Consider the following 21,191-nt stretch of genomic DNA (forward strand, 5'->3'; position numbering starts at 1 on the left):
ATGCAGTAAAAATGCTTTCTGTAGAATTATCCCAAGGACCCAGTGAACGTTGGTAGCAGACCCATCAAAACAGTTCTGAAGTTTGACACATCTGCTCATTGAGACTGATGTATCACCCCAGAGCATCACTTAAACAATCAAGATATATAAAAAGATAACTATAAAATCTTGTACACAAATTACCACTTTTTCCTTGTTATTTAAGAATTACACGGATTTTATTTTCCTCGTATAAAAGGAGACATTTTACTCTGTGCCGATTTAACAAATATTCTTAATATATTCACAACAATAAAGCAGCTAAAAAGCTATTCTAATCTCTAAAAGAATCTTTATCATCTGCACATGTGTATATACTGTAAACAATCACTCTTAGAAATATTTTTGTTAAAGTAACTATATTGCACTCAGAATTCTGGGATTCTTGTCCTCTCTTCTCATTTTAAATCAAAGATCAGCTTCGTAAAATGGAACTTTAATTTTCTACTAAAAACAAGTAGGCATGCAATCAATATAATACAACGTATTGAAAATGTCAGAAAAAGGGCGTGTGTTTTGTTATGAAACTGGAGTAAAGAACAGTTCTCAGATAGGCCACACAAGAGTAGTATACTGTAAACATTTTGCTGGCTCTAAGGTGTTGCAGATGCTGTAGAAAGTGCAGTCTAGTTCAGCACCCAAGAGGTACAAAGAATCTGTTCAAGTGTTCTGTACTTCGGTGAACTTCCATGCAGCAATGGCACGTGTAAGAGACGACACACAGCGTAATGAAACAGAGGCGATTACTGAGTTAATACCGACCCCATAAAAAGAGAGCCAATCTTTAGAAGTTCACTGTAATCTTTAAATGCAAGTTTTCCAGGTCTTTACATTTTCTAAAACAGCAATGAAATTGTCACTCTCGCTGCAAATGAAGTACAGAACTAGATTCCCTACTTGTAACTTACATGGACTGTATCCCAGTGGCAGTCTGGACATTACCCCCAGCCTAAAATATCCCCACAAGTTACCATAATGCAGAATGTCACCTTGCTTTTACGAGAGTTTGCAAGAATGACGCCCTTTTCCATGCACTGGCTGGAGAAACAAAGGTAATGGAGAGGGGGAAACAAAAAGAGGAATGCAGTGTCCTTATGCAGAAAAAGAAATCCTCAGTCAGTGTCAAGAGGCCACAGATCTTTAAAATTCTTTAAAATGAAGGCTGTTTTCTCCACTCAGCTGTACAAGAAAAGGATTTCTCTGTCACAGCCATTATCTTCAGGTAACATAATATCTTTGGAATCCCTGAGATACTACAGCTCCATGTAACCACCTCGGACAAATGGAGAGACCACTTAGTATACAAATGAACAAGGTGTAAGCCAATATACAGTACCCTGAGTTGCAAGTGAAACAACAGGAGTGGGCAACCCATTCCTCAACAGCTAAGAGATGCAGGAGAATGTGCAGAGGAGCAATTATAAGATAGGTACCACCCAGGAGAACAGAAAAAACTGAAGTGTTTCTAAAAGGCCTTTCCCTGTTGTCAGAGCAGTGAAGAAAAAGACAACAGTCAGAGGGAAGAGCTCCATGAGAAAGGCCCTGAAGAAATATGGCCACCTAGATGTACAGTAGAACAGTAATGCAAAAGCAGAGACAAGTTAGGTGGTCTTGTTCCAAGTGCACCCCAAAGGTCAAGCACTCCAGCAATGACTAAGATACTTTCCCCCCTGCAACTACGAAAAAAATACAAAGAGGAAAAATACAAAGTCACAATCAAATCACAGAATACTTTCCATAGTCAAAAATGAAATACTGGCTTCAGAAACAATACAGTCATCTGCTCTGTATCCTAAATAGGGTTAATTGTAAAAAAGAGGTGCTTGTAAAATCTTTTAGGTTTTAAATATTTTATTTCCCAGTATATTGCTAGATAATTTTGCAGTTAAACCAAAAATGAAGAAATATCAGAGATGAATATGAAATACTTACAACTAGAAAATGGTTGCTGAACCATCTGAATTTCTATAAAGGCATCAATAAAAATGTAAAAACATGGTCTTACAAAATTAATTACAATCTGAAATGCCAGATTGTCTTCACAATGGCCACAATATGAATACTGATGGATTTCTGCAACCAAAAACTAATTGTGACGTTGCCAAAAGATGGCTTAATACAGCAATCAAAACATCTCTGAGAATTGGGACTTGTATTTCTGCCATTTCCTATTCTCTCAGCTATTCAGCATTCAGTAAGCAATTCTCATTAGAAAAAAAATGCTACCTGGTCACAATTCTACTCTCTTACGGAGTTGTGCTATGTCTCAATACATTCTTGGATGAATGAAGAAAAGTGGATAAAAAGATGAGTAGAAACAGACATCCTATAAAAACCACTTGTAAAGTATCATAAGTCTGGAAAATATCTGTGGCATTACACAGGCTGATGCGAAGAGAAAAGCTGCAATTTAACCATTTCATGAATATGAACAATGCACTTGTTCCCAGCCATTTAGAATGATCTGACATTCCAAATGTTCATAAAAATTGGGTAATAAAAGAATTAAGTCAATACCCTTAAGTACAATAAATAATGGTGTTTATTATGGTCGGGGCTGACCACGAGCGTTTGTTCCATATCTGCTTGGGACATTTGTGAAACCAGTCCTGAATCCTTGAGCTGCTCCCATCCCCGGTATTCCAAGTCCTTGATTGAGTACACTGCTGTAGGGTGTGGATCCATGATTAAAGCCCAGTCCATAGGGCTTTGTCTGAGTGTTTAAAAGGATGACTGGACTCACATTTTTGCCTGGTGTGTTAAAAGAAAATTCTGGCGGTGGGCTGCTGGGCTTAGCTGGAGTGGACGTAACAGGGTTCAAGTTATCAGCAGCTTTCAGAGATGGCATTGGAATAACATGATGATCCGAAAGGTTCAGAATATTGTTTGCAATAGGCACAGATGATAAGGTAGGTCTGATCCAGTCATCTTTGAAAATCTGAACGGTCAAAGTAGAGACCAATGTGTATAATCTGTTAGTGACATGAGCAAGTACCATTTGTTCATTTGCATCTCTCCGAATTCGGACATGTACTGATCCAGCCTAGAAAGTGATAAAAATAAGTTGGCTGTTAACTGTTACTTCAATAAAGATTCTCTCTATGTATTCAAGAAGAAGTAAGTTATCCTGCAGAGAATTATGGCAAGACCTTCTGTAGTGGAGACTACTGACTAAATTAAGAACCTTAATACATAATTCCATAATTAGGATACATTTTGATCTTTCCTAATGCTTTGATCTCTTATGAACGTCTCAAGATCATAATTCAAGAAAAGTGAGTCTTAAAACCAAACTATACAATACAACATGTGATGGCAGGAAGGGCAATGGTTGGGGATTAAAAATGGCTCAAAAGAAGAACAAAGTGCAGACAAACTTCCTATGCCAAATTGAGGCAAAAGTGTCATCACTGTGTTGTTGGAGCAAGCAAGAGGACAACGTGCATGACAAACAGGCTCAAATGGGGACCGTTAGCAAGAACAGCAGCAATGGCTGTGTGAAGCTCAGGCCTAGAGCTTTTCCTGAAAGTGCATGTAAGGGCAGGCTCCCCCTGCTTTCCTCTCAGTAACATTATCTCATTGACCTTGATCCACTGCTGCAGAAGAGAGCAGGACACAACACAGAACCCCTCACGTGCTTTTTCAGTACATATTTAATAAAGAACGTGCTTCACGGTTTGTGCTGTACAAGCCATTTTTACATCAGATGGTGCAGCTGAAAATATATCCAGGTCTCAGGATGTTTCTACTACAATCTGGAAGATGTCAATAGCTAAATATGCATACAAAGTTTTTGTAAATATCTGTCATCAGTCCAGCAATGCTGTGATCCAGTATTTTGGGTGACTGAATAGTAAACTGAAAGCTGTTTTCACATCAGCAAGTAGGAACTGCAGACTTTTTCTTTTTTTCAAAAAGGGTAGCATACTGGAAGAATTCAGAAGTAGACAAATATCCTAGGAGTATTAATTTTCCAGCTGTCACAACATCCCTCATCAACTTATGAATAACCAAGTTCTGTGTGATCATTCTGTATTAACAAAAAACCAATACCCCCTCAAAAAAAACCCAACAAAAAAAAACAAAACCAAAAAAACCAAACCAACCAAAAACAAATTTAAAAACCCAAACAAAAAAAAAACCAATACCCTTCTCTTTTTTTTTTATTGGTACTCTACTTGTTTTGTTCTACCTTCTTCCCAGAAATGCTACAAGAATACAATTCTACTGTCTACTGTAGACTTTTGGTACCTGAAGGGTTACAATTTTCTTCTCTCTTCCTAGAGAATTTACACTAACACACCATTTGAAAAACGTCTTTACTATTGTTTGGGATTTTCTTCACTGCCAAAATACAAAAGAAATTCTACAGTTGCAAAATCCATGCTTTAATCCAGAACTGCAGTATACATTAATAGCAAGGCTTTTAAAAAATATAAAGGGTAGGGGAAGAGAAGTTGTGCAATAAAGCACAAGGACTGTGTACTGACTCCATCAATTTTTTTATAGTTAAGATTTTAGAAGAAATATTTTTATTTAAATAAAAAGTTTAAAGTAGTAACTGACGACTTATTTTTTAGAGGCTAAAAAGACAATAGACATAACTTACCAAAGTGCCAAAACCTAATGTCCAGAAGTGCTCATTTCGAACTTCCAATACACCATCCAAAGTTGAAACCTAATTTTACACAAACATCCACAAATATGAAAATAAATTAGAAGTTTCAAATCCCTTTAGAAATGTACTTTTATGCATACATAACTGAATAACACATAATTTTCAGTAGTGAAATAACAGCTCTATACAAAGAACAGACGACATCTGCTAATACCAGTACTGCTTATCTACTACTTTTCTATCCTTAGACATCCAGATCAATAAAAAAAGATTTAAGGAACTTATTTCAAGTAACTCTTGCTGACAAATTGCAGTATGTTCTCAACTCAATACGCTGTAAGTCCACAGCTGCCTGTATTCCTTTTCCTCCCCTAACTCACATTTGTAAACCACTTCAATGGTAGCTCAAATTTAAATAAAAACAGACTTCACTACTTAAACAGATTTGTTCCAGACACCTGAATTTCACTATTCATCTTTGAAAGCAAGTTTCGTATTTTCTACATGCAGCTGAAAAATAGTATTAGAAAAATAATTTTTTAGCAATCTTCTTGGACTACTCAGAAAAACTCTTAATATTCCTGAATGCTTATTTAGTTAGCTGTGCACTCTGTGCTATGTATTATACACTGGCTTACCTCTCTAAGAAGTTTATCTAACTGGCCAATCACATGAGGTGGGGTTGTCTTCAAAAAGAAGAGGAAAAAAAAAGAAAAAGTTATAATAAAGACTAACTGGCCCTGTTTAAATAAGAGAGCCTTTAAAGAAGGCAAGAAACCAATGGCATTAAACAATAAATTCTTATGACTTCATGATGCATATTTCTACTAACCTTAAAACTCTTATAGCACATCACAAATTTCCATGGGAACACTTCCTATTCACATGTTTAAAACAGATTTTAAGGTTTGTTTGTTTATTTTTTTAAATGAGGACATTTAACAAAACCGAAACCACAAAACCCATTGTTTTGTGACAGTGCCTTACCTGGAGTAGTACTTTCCCACTGTAGACACTCATGGGATACATGGTACCAAACGTCATCAAAGCAATTGCTATAGCAGAGGCTGTGTCTACAGCAAAATAATTGCTAGAGAGAAAGAGCAATTTTAAATAAAAACTCCTATTTACATTTTCGAAAGGCAGAATAACTTTCTCATGATTCTTTTTCATTCTTTTAAGTTATATACAGTTACAGAATATTACACATACATAATCTCATTTGAGCTATACATCTTGGAAAATAGACAAATGCATTTGTGGAGCTGCAATGCCATTCATACAGAATACAGCTCTAGATGAGATCATTCCTTTCATGTAAAAAATGGATTTTCCCATAGACTGGATACAAGAAGAGTTAATTTTTTTAAAACAACAACTGTACGTACTTGATTTCGATGAGCATATATGTAATGCAAAGAGCTAGAGCTCCAGCAATATCAATCAAGACAAAAGGGTTCATCCGTGGCAGAAAGATGCTACTTAATCCTGGGATGATTCCACAAATACTGTAACAAAGCAGGAAAAGCAGTTGTCAGCCAGCTGTTCACCATTATTACTTCATAACCCGAAAGTTACACCCACTATTTCAGCATTTGACTTCAAACACACCTTGCTGTCACAGTGTATGATGAGTACTATAAAGGCCCTTCTAATTCTGCTTAAAGGCTGCTGTCAGCAAAGATTAATCAAGTTTAGATCCATGTCATATTCCCTCCCATATTTAATACTTGACTCTTCCATCTTAAAAAAAAAATTTGCCTTAAATCTATCTCCCCATCTACAAAACATTACATTATGCTTATCTTTATGCAGTTTTTCTATGTGTTAAAATACATATCTTGTGCCAGTTGTTTTTTTTTTCTGGTAACTCAGCTGGCTGTGTCAGCCATATGCAACACAAGTACTTCACAGGTTCAGATACTGTTCTTACATATAGCTAAGTCTTGAGGGGTTTGCATATCACTAGTCTACAATCCATCTGCCACCTTACTGTGCAAAAGTGTTCTAAAGCCAAAGCTAACTAATGCATGGAGTCTGAAAAGGGGAAGGAGACCAGCTAGTTAAATAAGAGGAGACCAAAAAAACCCATGAGGGAACACTGGGAAAAGTTACTTATTTACAGCTACCTCCTATCAATGGGAGTATGAAGAGAGAAAGGAGGTTCTGTACTTCCCAGTGAATACAACTGCATGTCACGTCATGGAAAATTTAAAGGCAGGGACAACATGAAATATTTTGTTGTTCTGTTTAGAGCCAACCTATGTTTAGACATCATGTGTTGGCCTGCTCCTGTAAGAATCTTAATCAACATAATTATATACAGGTGCAGATAATTTGTAATCAGCACTGCTCCACATAAGGCATCTAAAATAGCTGTATACATACTAATTTTTAAAAAAATTATTATTATTGGCATAATTGTATACAGGTTGACTCAAAACCCAGTAATAATTCTACACTCTTGATCTCAGACCCCTTCAGGTTACCCATCAGTGTCCTTCCCCATCACACTGTGCTTCTACACTAACAAAAGAAAAACTCTGCTACTGTCTGTGATTTCTATCCAACATTTTTTTTCTTTTTTATATTGAAACTCCAGGTACTTGGGCAACCCAATTATTAGTCTTCCAAAGCTGTTTTGAAGAATTTGGGTCTGATGCCCATATAGTATCAATTCTTCTGTTTAACAAGTCAGCATTCTCTGCTTTCCTCGGTAAAAAGATCACAACACCCAGAAACAGATGGGCTTTGAAGCATAGTTAACATGTTTTACAATATGGTTTAATATTCTTATTTTGATACTGACAGATACTTGGAAGAACATGTATGGATTAAAATAAACTTTTTTGACATCTGACAAAATTATTTGCAAACAATGTTATCTTGCATTCAGATATCCAATACAAGCAAGAGAGTTAACAGACAAGATGAATGAGCAACACTGCTTCTGTCCCTGGAAGACACAGAATTTCCAGTGTCCCGCTGGACAGATGAGGAGTTTCCATAGCTATGTTTCTGTGAGTAACCTATTTCATACATCATACTTAAACTCAACCATCTCAGTCATTTGCCCAGCCCACACAGTAAATAAACACAGATTGCTACAAAATATATCACTCAGGTAATGAATGCTGAGAAATGCAGTTCAAGTATGTACAAGATAATGCTAGTTTTTCTCATCTCATTCAAGGAGAATCACATACAATGTACTGAACACATACATTCAAAAGAAAATATATCCAGGAAGACATATTTCTGTTAGACTGATGTATCTGAGAAATCTGGCAGAGAGTGTTTGCTCTAGAGTTCATACATTAAACCTACAGTAGGTAAAGCTATTTTAAAAGCTCTAATACAACAGTTTATGCCACAACACCTACCCAAATTGTTATTATACACAAAAACATTTATTATATATGTTATTATATACAAAACCAACATTGCCTTCCAGAAGCTAACAATTTTGAAAAACAATATAAAGCTTTACCTTCTACTAAGATCTGCAACATGCTCCTGAAGCCAACTTGTGCTGGCAGCTGCAAAAGAAAGAGGGTAATAAAGTTAGTGCAAGTAAAGGTATCCATTTTAAAGTACATAAGTTTTATTTTAAGGAAAGAACCCAATAAACACTGTGAAGGAGTAAATGTATCTCAACAGATTCACTGGCACGTGGAAAAAAACAAACTCTTTTCCAGGCAGTAAGTAAAACACCCATCTTGTAATAATTTGAACTGATTAAATACAAATATAATCGCAGATTATAACTGTTATCTTTTGTATAAGATGAAATATAATGTGTAATATGTAATTGTTACTACAGGCAATTTACAGTTAGATGGAATGAATGCAAGCCCAACTCACAATGAAAGAGGTAAAAGAGCTGTTAAGAAGAATTATTACATTATTTTTATCCATTATTATATCCATAAAACGTCTTCCAAGTTCTGCTATCTGTCAGATGACCTTCACCGGTTGAATCCAAAAGATTGAAAATAAAGGGTACTTCAACATTAAAATGACCCTTAACTTATCATATTAATGACTACATTCTACTCAGAGCCTTACAAGCAAACTAGAGTTGAAAATCAGATGGCAATTTTAAACTGCAAGAGGTTATAATAGCAATATATGCCCCCTAGTTAAGAAAGTTACCACACAAGTTACACCTTAATAAAAATATGAACATTAAGATCTTATCTCAGTTGTTGTTATGGTTTAATTAATCACATACCTTCAGAGACATAAGCAAAAGGCTTATTCCTAATGGAAAGCATTGTAAATAAGTTGAAAAAGAGGGCCACGAAAGTACCAACCAGCAATCGTCCCCTAAGGAGGAGAAAATAAGTGTCTTAATTTCACACCATCACAAACTACATTAAGCTATATAAAACTATATATAAATATACATAAATGTATAGTAAAACTACTGTAATTACACCAAGCTGTAATTACTAGAAACAATACCAAAATATTTTGCTTGGTATCTTTCACTGAGGATGAAAACAAGAGTAAGATAAAATAGTGTAAAGCTTAATAACTGGCAGTGTATTGCCACTGTAAGGGTTACATGAGATCACTGACCTTTGTACATTACTGCTATCACATTAGGCTGTACCTAATGTTGAGTAACAGTTCTTAACTAATTACATACATTTGTCCTTTGAAGATATGAATAAATTGTCCCTTCATCAGCACAGCTAAAAATATTAGTTTCCTACAGTATGCCCCTATCCTTTTTCTAGAACTACAACTTCACCATACATCCCATGTCCCAGACTTTCACCATGTAACACCTTCTTTTCCTTTCCACACGTTTTTTAGAGTCTTCATGACCTCTGCAACACCTTCAGCTCCCTCATGACCACAGCATCCTTCCCCTCAACATACCAGGCCTCCTAAGAGGCCTCGATAAGAAATGAGAGTAACTAAACTAGAAAAACCAGCGATATATAGTTAAATCATTATTTAAGAGAGAATCAGAATTACATTTCAATCGTACCTTGAAAAAACTGTTTGTAATACTTGAAACATAGTTTGAAACAAATGCCAAGGTAGCAAAAGCAACTTGGTGTTGAATGTACTTACATAACTAGTACATGATAGATTAGGAATTAGAAACATAAAGGGACACGGACACATTTTACATGTCAAAATAATTTCTTACGTGTGTATCTCAGGCTGTTCCAGAAATCGCTCTGCACTACAAAAATAATTGAAAATTTGAGTTATGTTCATACAGTAAAAACACTGAAACCTGAAACATACTTTTATAATTCTGTATATGCCATTCATAAACAAAAACTAATGGATACAGTATTGAAAAAAATTTTTATAAGCAATGAAAGCATTTAACACTGAATCAAAGCAGATGTAATCTAGATTTTCCAAATATTTCCAAACTGTGCCACATAGGTGCTAGCTACCATGAATGCTGCCTACATGATAAAAAGATGCTTGTAAATGAACATGCCAAAAAATACTGCTAGTGCCACCACCACCACTATTGGTGACCACAAAAACCTAAGTCTGAAATTTCTGACTTACAGCCTCTCACTAAGCAAGACCAACTAAAGTAGACACTGGACATTGGGGTAGAGATAATGATCTTTTTTTTTTTACCCACCAGTAAATTACCAAATGAGATGTAACTGAAAAGCCTATGATCAGTTTTGGTGCTGGAAAATTTGGAGGTTTTGACAGTGGGTCCATTCCAGTGTACTGTCAGTACAACAGGTCAACCTTATAGTACAAAATCGCTAAGTTGTTAATGCAGCCCTTTATATAGAAAATCGAGCCCTTGAATAGAAAAAGGGAAGGTACGCTGCCCCAGTTCTACATGCCAGATGTCAACAAAAGCCTCTTCATCTTTAAACACTAAAATAATTTTTTAGGCTAACCTCTTGAAACACAAATGCTTCCAAGCACAGATGATATGTCAAATTAATATAAGAGCAAATTTTGAGGGAGTGAAGCAGCTGATAGTTTAAACATTCAGATCCTTAACATATTACGTAGCTGCTTTACTTAACTAAGTAACGGAAGTAAAAGAGAAAAAAATAATTTAAAAAAAGTTTTATTTGTTAATGAACTTAAACAGTGAAGATGCATAAGGAAATGCATTAAGTTAATTACCCAACGTTTTGGAAAAAATATATTCTTAAAGACATGGAATCTTTCTCTTGAGAGCTGTTTAATTATATTTATCAATTCCTATCATTACATCTAAAGCCTACCTGTAGCATAATAAATGTGAGTGGTAGGGTTTAGCAATATTTTAAAAGAAATTTTTTCTAAAAAATTCTTTCCTAAAAGAAGTTTTTTTAAAAATATCTCTAAAATAGTAGAATGTATATGCTTTTGCTCTATCTGGACCATATCACAGAATCACAGATTCACAGAATATGCCAATTTAGAAGGGATCCACAGGAATCATCAAGTCCAACTCTTAGCCATGTACAGGACCATCCCCAAGAGTCACACCATGTGGCTGAGAGTATCATCTAAATGCTTCTGTCAGGCTTGGTGCTGTGACTACGTCCCTGCGGAGCCTGTTCCAGCACCCAACCACCCCCTCCAGCGAACAATATCTTCATCCATTATAACAAATTAAAGAAAACAGTACACAACCTACCTTTCTTTCAGTATAAAAAGAGCACCAAGCTGTGCCAGAACTGTAGATGCAAATACAGCTAGAACTTCAAACCTTTCAAACCTGAAATTTGAGAATTAAGTTTAGGAACATTGAACAATGCATTAAACGGACTCTTTCATACAGTAGCCAGCAGGATAGACCTACTCTTTCCAATTCCTTCAAGAGCAGACAGATGGGAAGAAACTGGAATTTTTACAGAGTGGGCATTATTTTCAATTTCTTTTAAGTCAATACTCCACTTACCAGATACACCTTAAAATTAAGTATTTCTTAATTCTTCTTCCTGTTCCTCCCCTACTCTGTAACTGTTCTTTACAACATCAGTCTTGGCCCTCCTTATTTTTGGGCTCTTTCACACACGAATTATTACTCATGGCTGTTAGGGGATCCAGGCAATGACAGTCAGCAACATATTTGATGTTGCATTATCAAACACCAGATCTTATTATTAGTACTTACCCAAATGAATAGACTGGGCTGGGTTTCTTCATCATTACCCAGTAGCTTATTAGACATGTTATCAAACTGAAAAAAAGGGGGAAAATTAGACTATGATAAATAACTGCAGCCTTTACAAACTGGATAATCTACAAATACACTTGAGCTATCAGAACTCCACAAACAAACATAACCACATCTTACCCTAACTCAACAACTCCATCACCGTCACAGTGACTGTTCTAGTGAATCCAGAAAAGGTTGTGCTTGGGAATAAAGCTGAGACTGAACAATGATGTCTCAGTTGGTCCCATAAAAAGGGAGGCAAATAATTTTAGCAGAGTGGTAGTCGGTCTAATTCCTTACCTCAGGACACAGCCTAACGCTGTCCTTACAGCATGCTGTGCTTACAAAGGCTACCACCAACCTTCTTCAGTATAGAATATCACCCAGCCTAAATCAAGTTTACCATAATCCCAAATGCAATGCATTTTTCCACTGAGACCATGACACAAAATAGCATAACCAGAGTTTAATTTGCATACACTCCATGAATTTTTCTGAAAGGGACCTGGAGCATACGAGACCATGTACCCCAGGATCTGACTAACAGGCAAACGTGAATTGAGAAAATCTTTTTAATACTGTCTGGTATCACACATAGTAATGAAAAGTACAAAGCAAAAGCCAGGGAAAGTACAGACACCCAGTAAACGCTTCTCTTGCATTTGCTTTCTGAACTTGCCTAGAGATACTGTAACCTGAGAAAGGCCATTTAAATAAGAAGGAAGCTAATCAGCAAGACAGAAAAGCAAAAGAAAAAAGCAAAGAAAGCTTTCCATTAAACTCTTCTTTTAGAGATACACCAGGAAATTTTGGTTTAGCACTCTAGACTGAGTCTCAGGCACAGCCAAGTATTGCCTTTCTTTTTCACAGTGTAATTTCTCTACATATATGGCCAAAACATTTACTTTCTTTGGCTGCACTGATGTACACAAGCTTTAATCTAACTAGCCATTCACTGACAGCCACAGGTCTCTCTTGCTATCTTCTTTCCAAGTTTTTCTTTCATATTGAACATCTAGAATTCCAATTATTTTATTCCCATGGTACTAGCCTGATTTTTTCAAGGATGAGCCTGAATTACTCTGCCTATTTTTAACTCTATTGACTCCTTTGGGCAGTTTTTTTAAACAGGAATCCATATGGATTTGGTGCCATCTCTGCCTTCATGCAGTCCTTTCATAATTAATGACAATGTTAAATCAGACTGGATCAAGAACTCATCCCTACAGTAACTGATGAACAATCACATCCTCACAACCTGATCCTCAGCTGTGCAGAGTGAAAGAAAAAGCAGAGGAAATAATAGTGCTCATACACAAAACAGTAAATTCATATACTCAGTAAGACTCTTATAAACAACCAGGAAGATGAGAAAAATGAAATAACCAGAAACTGATTTTTGCAGCAGAATTACTGAGCATTGTTCTCCCTTAGAGCAAATCAAAACTCTTGAAAGAGATCACTGTGAGTTAGGATAATCTTCTAGTCCAATCCCAGAAAAGTTGCCAGGGGTACTCTATCTTCTCCTAAAACTAAAGTTCTACCCAAATAATAAATACAACACCAAAACTTCCCCCAAGGTGAAAAAGGTATTTTGGGTCAAGATCACAAAACTCAGCAGATAGAAAATTGTAAGAGAAATACAAGATTCATGAAAGTTAAATTAAAATTCTAATGCAGTGAAGATTAATTTAACTGAATATATTTGATGTCTGTACTACCAATATTATCAAAAGTGTTCAGAACTATCATACTTAAAAGTAGTTTTAATATAATTTTCTTAAGAAACAAGAAAAACACTAAAAATATCTAATACCATATGGGAAGAGTGCCTGGCACTCAGCTCATTAATATTTTTGAAACAGAAATACAATTACATACTCCTTGTTTACTGATGCTAAAACTGAGGGTTCCTTCACAATCAATGACTCTGGCATTAGGGAAATGCTCTGAGTGAACACCCACGTGACAGTTTGATGCTAGAATCTGTTTTATGTTGTCATGCACCTGCACAGAGACATTCCATGACTGAATGGATTTGCTACTAGTAATACAGCTATGGTGGTTTTTATAATCTATTTATTGTGATGTCCAATTTTATACTAATTTATTCTATATTTAAACCAGTTACTGTTTCTGTACTGATGATTAAGTTACACGTGTTTGCATCTGTAAGTAAATTTTAAGTGTATGGAAATACAAAAAGGCAGGGACAAATGAACAGTACGACAAAAATGAGAAAAAAACTCACCTGAAAAGGTCAAAGATTGTCAAATATGTGTAAGCAGTTAAAGCTGTAAAAGAAGCAAATGTTAAAAATTAATACAGTTTTTCAATGCAGAAATCACTTGTATTCTAAGTCCCTTTCATGCAGCTCTTGTCAATTTTCTATCTACATAAACCATCTCTGCTGATAGAACAAGTCTCTGTGAAAGTTCTAAACACATCAATATATTTAACATCAAACAGATTGATTATGGCAAACCTAATTCTACTAAACCATGAAATAATGCCCAGACATAAAAGGTATTACATTTGCAACTAAGTTGTGACTAGGCATTTAAATACAGAAAAGTCAGGAGATCTTTCAAAAGCACACCACCCACCAAAGCAAGAGATTTTTTATGTGCATTACTGCAGTGAAAAGTAGGTTCAATAGAATTTTTTACTTGATTTGCATCTCTGACCTATCTCAAAACCACAAGAAAACCTGTGTCAAAAATTAAAAATGTGCAACATTCCATTTTCAGTAGAGAAGATCTCAAAGTCCCTATTCAGAAGTAGAAAACATAGAAAACTGCATTGGGTCTGGCTGAGATGGAGTTCATTTCCCCACAGCAGCCCTCACAGTGCAGTGCTGTACATTGGTAGCTACAAAGGATAACACACCAGTGTTTTGGCTGCTGCTGAGCAGCACTGGCACAGCATCAGCGCTGTCTCTCTGCATTCCCGCCCTATCAAGGGGTTGGGGGTGGGCAAGATCCTGGGAGGGGACACAACTAGGATAGCTCACCCAAACTGACCAAAGGGATTTCCATACCATGGGATGTCAGCTCAAATATAACAGCTTAGAAAAGGAGAGGGCAGGGGGAGGGGCATTCATTATTAGAACATTTGCCTTCCAGAGCAACTTCTATGCTGCTGTGCTGAAGCCCTGCGTCCTGGGAAGTGGATGAACATCACTTGCTGATGGGATGTAGGGAGTAATTTTTCTTCTCTTTGCTTATGAGCACGCGATCTTTTGAACCTTTTGCTTTAGTAAAGTGCCCTATCTCACCGTAAGAGTTGTCTTCCATCTTATTTTCTCTTCCCTTTTTCTCTCCATGGCTTGGTGGGAAATATTCAGCCACGGTCAACATATCACAGAAACACTGTGATATGGGGCATTCCTGGAACCAAAGAAGCCTAAGCCATTTGCCACACTACAAACATCTTCGTTCAACTGCAAGTGAGGGCCGTTGTACGTCACTGGTGATATTTATACAAGGAACAGGTTTGAGGACTAACTCAAAAGTCTACTAGTTTTCAGTCTTAAAGATGAAGAAGATACTGCAGGAAGCAAACAACCAGCAGGTTGGGAAAACCTTCAGCCCGTCCACACTTGCCTGTGAAAAATGTCTCTAAACTGATTGTGGCAAATCAAAAGGAAGCTCTTTCAGCATGTGGCTGTGTAGCCACCTAACTCCACTACCTACTGAACTTTGCTTTTTCAGTCTGTCAGAACTTCACAAGCTAAGAAATACATGGTAGTTGGTTGTAGTTTCAGTACAGGAGAGCCACCTACCTATACTGTTTGTAGAGCTGCACCACATGAGCAGGAAGCCAATACATATTAAATTTATAGCACCAAACAGCAAAATCTTCCAGGACTGTAGATGAGAATAAATATGTATTTTACATCTTCCAAAATTTACAAGACAAAAATACATCTATTTTGTTTTAAAAAACAATATTGCAGCACTTCATCATGCAAACAGAAGTGGCTTCTCTTCCCTCCCAGAAATTTACCACTCATTTCAGAACAACAAGCCCTTATTCTATTTTAAACTTTATAGATTATTTCAAAACTCATTTATAAACAGCCCTTGTTCACCATACTTAGAATACCTTTTTGGTCTAAAAAAGAAATCATCCCTGTTTAATATTTGCATTGTATTGTAGCACACACCATCTGACTTCTGAAGACAGACTTGTACAACTTTATATTATTGGGTTCCTTTTTTTGAGCTGAAACTTTGGCCCCAAAAACATAGGCACATATTCAGTTTAGAGTTCTATTGAACACATTAAATATAAGGATAATTCTGGAGAACACTAATCAGAGCTGGATTCTTTTTTAAGCACAGCTAGAAAATTCAAAGAAAACTTTTCAAAATATACTTAATAATATATTCTAACTTATCACAGCTAATGTCTTTTAATTATTATGATGATTTTTTAAAGCAATACTTACCCTTCTATCTGCTGCAACCAACCTAAATTCATGTGTTAACTTTCCAACCAATGATCTCTGTGATTTACGGAACAGATGTATTGTCCCCTTAAAAAAATTTCAATAATTTAATTAAAAAATTTTACTTAAGCCATAGTTTAAATTAGCAAAAAGAAAATATTAATTTGTGAGCTATTTTCATAATTATGTCAAAGACTCAAAATGAATTTTTTGTGTAACTAGTAAATATCCCATAGACATTAAATACAACAGTATTTTGGTAACCATTTCGCACAGTTATTCTATTAGAAAATGATTAATTACTTAGAATCAAGCTTCATTTAGACATAATCCACAATTCAGGTTTACTGGAAAACATACTAAAATACCATTTAAAGAGACGGTTTTAACTTTTATTTAGATAAAACTACTACAGACAGTCTGACAACACAAATATTTTTCTTTATTAAAGCACACTTCCCACCTAAAGCCAACAGATTTACTAAACAGGAAAATACTGTTTATGTATCTATAAAAGAGAACCCATCAGAGAAGCAAAAACAGTGCTAGTATCATGTGTGATGTGGTGCACACAAGGCCAGTAACACGATGAGAGGTACAAACAAGCTCAGTTTCGGCTTAACTTAAACATGCACAGTAGATGTGGTGCTCACTGTAGGTGCTCCGTCTCCTAACTTCCAGTGGCATGCAGACAAGTTCTTCCCTGGTGTGGATGGGATGTATGTGCATATAGGAGATGGGAATGAGGAGGTGCTACGTGCCTCTCCTCAAAGCACGACAGGGAGCAGACAATTCATCAACCATGCCACTTGGCTCCCTTCCCTCAGAGGGCCCAAGCTTCTAGTCAGCTGTTCTCCATCCTGCTGTCCCCACAAAGCAGTAAGCTTTCCATGCGAAAATCCCTTCTGATTTGCAATAGAAATTTGTGGTCTTGTAATGGATGGTCTGTCACCCACAGTAATTTGGGGCTGGACAAAATAAGGTTTGATTTTAAGCTATCACACTTTTAACTACCAGTAGAAGACAAAAAGACATCCTAATGGTCTGGTCACCAAAGCAAACTCAATTAACTTACAGACATCTTTGTCAACATGGTTGTATTTTACATTATCTGAGGAATATATGTGTGCCATGAATTAAAATTTAAGCAGGACCACAGATCCAAGTTTAGGTCATCTGGGGCAAAACACTGGCATTTATTGTTTTGTTTACTAGCAAATTATTACATGATGATTTTATTTCTCAACAGAGATACGCAGGATACCAGAACACTTTGGAAAGCTTTTCTAACAGGCAGTGGATGGCCTGCTTATGAAGGCTGCTGTATTGCAGAATCACAGAATATCCTGAGTTGGAAGGGACCCACAAGGATCACCAAATTCCAGCTCCTGGCCCTGCACAGGACAGCCCCAAGAATCACGTCATGTGCCTGAGAGTATAGTCCAAACACCTCTTGAACTCTGTCAGGCTTAGTGCTTGACCACTTCCCTGGGGAGCCTATTCCAGTGCCCAACCACCCTCTGGGTGAAGAATCCTTTCCTAATATCCAACCTAAATGCCCCCCGACACAACTTCAGGCCATTCCCTTGGATTCTGTCACTGATCACCAGAGGGAAGAGATCAGTCCCTGAACCTCCCCTTTCTCTCAAGAGGAAGTTGTAACTGCAATGAGGTCTCCCCTCAGTCTCCTCCAGGCTCAACAGACCAAGTGCCCTCTGCCGCTCCTCATACGGCTTCCCCTCAAGGCCCTTCACCATCTCTGCAGCCCTCCCTGTTGCCTTCGCACCCGCTTCTTTCCCGCACTATGTCCCTTGCCCAGCCACACTATGTCCCATCTCATCCCTGCTTACTGAAGGATGCCGTGCTGTGTATTCTGTGCCACAGAGAACCTCGTGCAAAACCCACCCTAATCACAGCTCACCCCTCATGCAGCAGGTGTTGCACCTTGCCATTAAAGCTTCCCCAGATCCTACAGTTCTGCCGACACCTCAGTGCGGGCCAGGAGGGCAGCACCGCCACACCTCAGCCCCTGAGGGTCCCCTAGGGTTCCAAAAGAGCTGCACAAGAAGTGTTTCTGCAGCGAGTGCCCGCGTCTGCTCCGATGGTGCCAACAGGTGACAGCACCTGTTATTGACACCGATGTCACTGCACTGATGCTCAGCATGGAAAGGGAACACTTCGCCGCCCAGACGAACACGCACACACGGCTGTCGTTCCCACAAGAACGACTTCTCCTCTTTGGGAAGCGAGCCACAGAGAGACAGCCCCGCAATCCCGACGACAGACGGGAGCAAGGGCACTATAACCTGCTTGTCCTGGCGTGAATCCCAGTTCCCCGACTGATGTGCCGGGGAGTGAAAGCTCCGAGGCTCAGACCCAGCCCGGTTATCTCGTTCGAGACGCCCCTCCGGCAGAGCAGCCCCGCACGACCCCGGCACCGCCCCGCCCCTGCCCGCGGCCCCGACAGCCCGCGGTGACCGGGGCGACGGCGCTCGAGGGGAGGGCGGGCAGCCCCGAGCAGGAAACACCGCACGGGCACCGCCGCCCCGCGCTGCCCTCGGGCCCCGGGGTCCCAAAAGGCCGGGCCAACCCGGGCGCCCCGCGGCGCCGCCGCCGCCCCGGCGGAGAAAGGGGCGCCTCCAAGCAGCCTCCTCGCTCCGTGCCTCAGGCACGACTCCCCTCGCCCCCTCCCTCCCCCCGGCGGGGGCCACTCACCATATTACTCCCCGCAGCGGAAGAGACGGCGCCATGCGAGGCCGGAAGGGGCGGGGATGGCTCCCGTCGCCGCGGCAACCAGCGGGCCCGGCCGGACACGTGGCGGAAGCGCCGCCCGGCGGGAGCCCTCGGCGGCTCCGTCCCGCTGTCCCGGGGGATGGAGGGGGCCAAACCCGCCCTCCCTGCCTCCCTCCGCGGGCGGAGGTGGCGACCCATGCACGTCCCTTGGGAGATGCGGGTCATGTACGCCGCCGCCGCCGCACCGCATTGCTGCGGCTTATCCGCCCGCTGCCTGCGAGAATCCGAGGAAAGGGCTCGGAGGGGTGGTCATGATCACAGAGTAAATTGGATTGGAAAGAGAGAATCGAGTCCAACCTATGGCCGAACATGGCCGTGTCGACTAGGGCACTAAGTGCCACGTCCAGTCTTTCCTTAAATACCTCCAGGGACACCTCCATCTGTTCCAGTGTCTAATCATCCTTTCAGTGAAGAAATTCTTCCTAAGGTCCAACCTGAACTTCTCCTGGCGCTGCATCAGACTGTCCTCTCGTCATGTCCCTAGTTGCCTGAGGGAAGATGCCGACTCCCACCTCGCTCCAACCTCCTTTCAGGTAGTTGTAGAGAGCGATAAGATCCCCCTGAGCCTCCTTTTTTCTAGACTAAACAACCCCAGCTCCTCCAGCTGCTTCTCGTAGGACCTGTGCTCCACACCCTTCCCCAGCCTCGTTGCTCTTCTCTGGACCTGCTCCAACACCTCAGTACCCTTCCTGAACTGAGGGGCCCAGAACTGGACACAATACTCAAGGTGTGGTCTCACCAGTGCCGAGTACAGGGGAGGATCACTGCCCTGCTCCTGCTGGACACACTATGGATGATACAAGCCAGGATGCCATTGGCCTTCTTGGCCACCAGGGCACACTGCTGGCTCATGTTCAGCCAGTCAACCAGCACGCCCAGGTCCTTTTCCACTCGGCTGCTTTCCAGCCACTCCTCCCCCGGCCTGTAGTGCCGCATGGGGTTGTTGTAACCCAAGTGCGGGACCTGGCTCTTTGCCTTACTGAACCTCATACAAGCATCTTGTGTGCTGCCCCACCACATTTCTGCGGTTTATCTGCCACTGCCTGCGAGAACACAAGGTAAGGTCTCTAACGTGGCAGTCATGATACTCCACTGCAGCAACTCTACAAGGATGGGTTTTCTCCCCAGTACAAAAATACACCTTAAGTCACACCAGCATCACCACAGCCAGCACTCGCTCTTCTGCTGTATTCCGAATTAATGGCAGTCAGTACACAGCTTTCAGAAGGGATTTTTTTGCCCAGCAAAACCCCCAAAGGACAGTAGCTCTCCAAACTACAGAAACTCTGTTGAAAATCTAGTCACTTTGTTGTGTGCTAAAATTCTGAGAACTGCTCCCGTTGCCCTGAATACGTTAAAAACATTAGAAGCATTACAGTCCAGATGAGGAATCTACATCCCAAAGTCTATTGCAGTCTGAAGCAAAAAACAAACTCTGAAGGAGGACTCTGGTAGCGACTGTTGCTACTGAGGCTCTGGAACAGAGAGACATGAGGGCTGCAAGGTGACAGCCATCCCCTCCTGTGGGCTGACCAGCAGACTGCTTAACTATGCCCCATTCACTAGAACAAAATACAGAAGTCACCTTCGAAGTTTAGATAGCTCTCTTAAGGCAAATTGTGTTGCAAAACACCTGCATGGGATGTAATGAACCAAAAGATTTAGTCATAAGACAGCTTATTTATTATTGCATTTGCAAAACAATTAGAAAAGAGGTAGGAACAAAAATTGAAGCAAGCTATTTTATTGACAGATTATTGTACATATTAAGATACTTGAAACAACCTTCTCTAACACTGCCCTTTGTTCTTTCAAAAGTCTATTCAGTTGAGTAGTGTTCATAGTTAAAGTGGTTAAAAATGTTATTTGTATCTCATTTGTTCTGTAAAACATACCAGAAGACTTACCTGCCTGTCGGTGAGAGAGAGGCCTGTACATCAACTGAAACCAGGAACAAGCCATGGTCTTTCATCTGCTTCCCAGCCACTCTGGATAAACTTTATATTGTCTCCTGTTCCTGTGCTTTTTTGCAAAGCATTGTGATTTAATTATTGATAAAAACCCAAAATAATTTTTATTTTCCAGAGTGTTATCTGATCCTTACATGGCACAGGATCATTAATTAAGAA

At 39.3% G+C, this 21,191-nt stretch overlaps 1 protein-coding gene across 1 annotated transcript; it reads right to left on the reverse strand.

Moving 5' to 3' along the window:
* Positions 1–1,878: 1,878 nt before the first annotated feature.
* Positions 1,879–19,043, reverse strand: SLC30A6 (solute carrier family 30 member 6). The gene is made up of 14 exons (XM_050316793.1): positions 18,985–19,043; positions 16,270–16,356; positions 15,601–15,685; positions 14,068–14,110; positions 11,772–11,837; positions 11,292–11,372; positions 9,825–9,860; positions 8,892–8,986; positions 8,148–8,196; positions 6,046–6,165; positions 5,645–5,747; positions 5,296–5,343; positions 4,649–4,717; positions 1,879–3,082 (listed from the first exon to the last, which is right to left on the reverse strand). The coding sequence occupies exons 1-14, from the start codon at positions 18,985–18,987 to the stop codon at positions 2,585–2,587; spliced, it is 1,383 nt and encodes a 460-aa protein (XP_050172750.1). The 5' UTR covers positions 18,988–19,043; the 3' UTR covers positions 1,879–2,584.
* Positions 19,044–21,191: the final 2,148 nt, after the last annotated feature.

The sequence above is a fragment of the Myiozetetes cayanensis genome, unplaced genomic scaffold, assembly GCF_022539395.1.
Source record: "Myiozetetes cayanensis isolate MyiCay16 unplaced genomic scaffold, myiCay2020 scf2-11, whole genome shotgun sequence".
Taxonomy (NCBI): domain Eukaryota; kingdom Metazoa; phylum Chordata; class Aves; order Passeriformes; family Tyrannidae; genus Myiozetetes; species Myiozetetes cayanensis.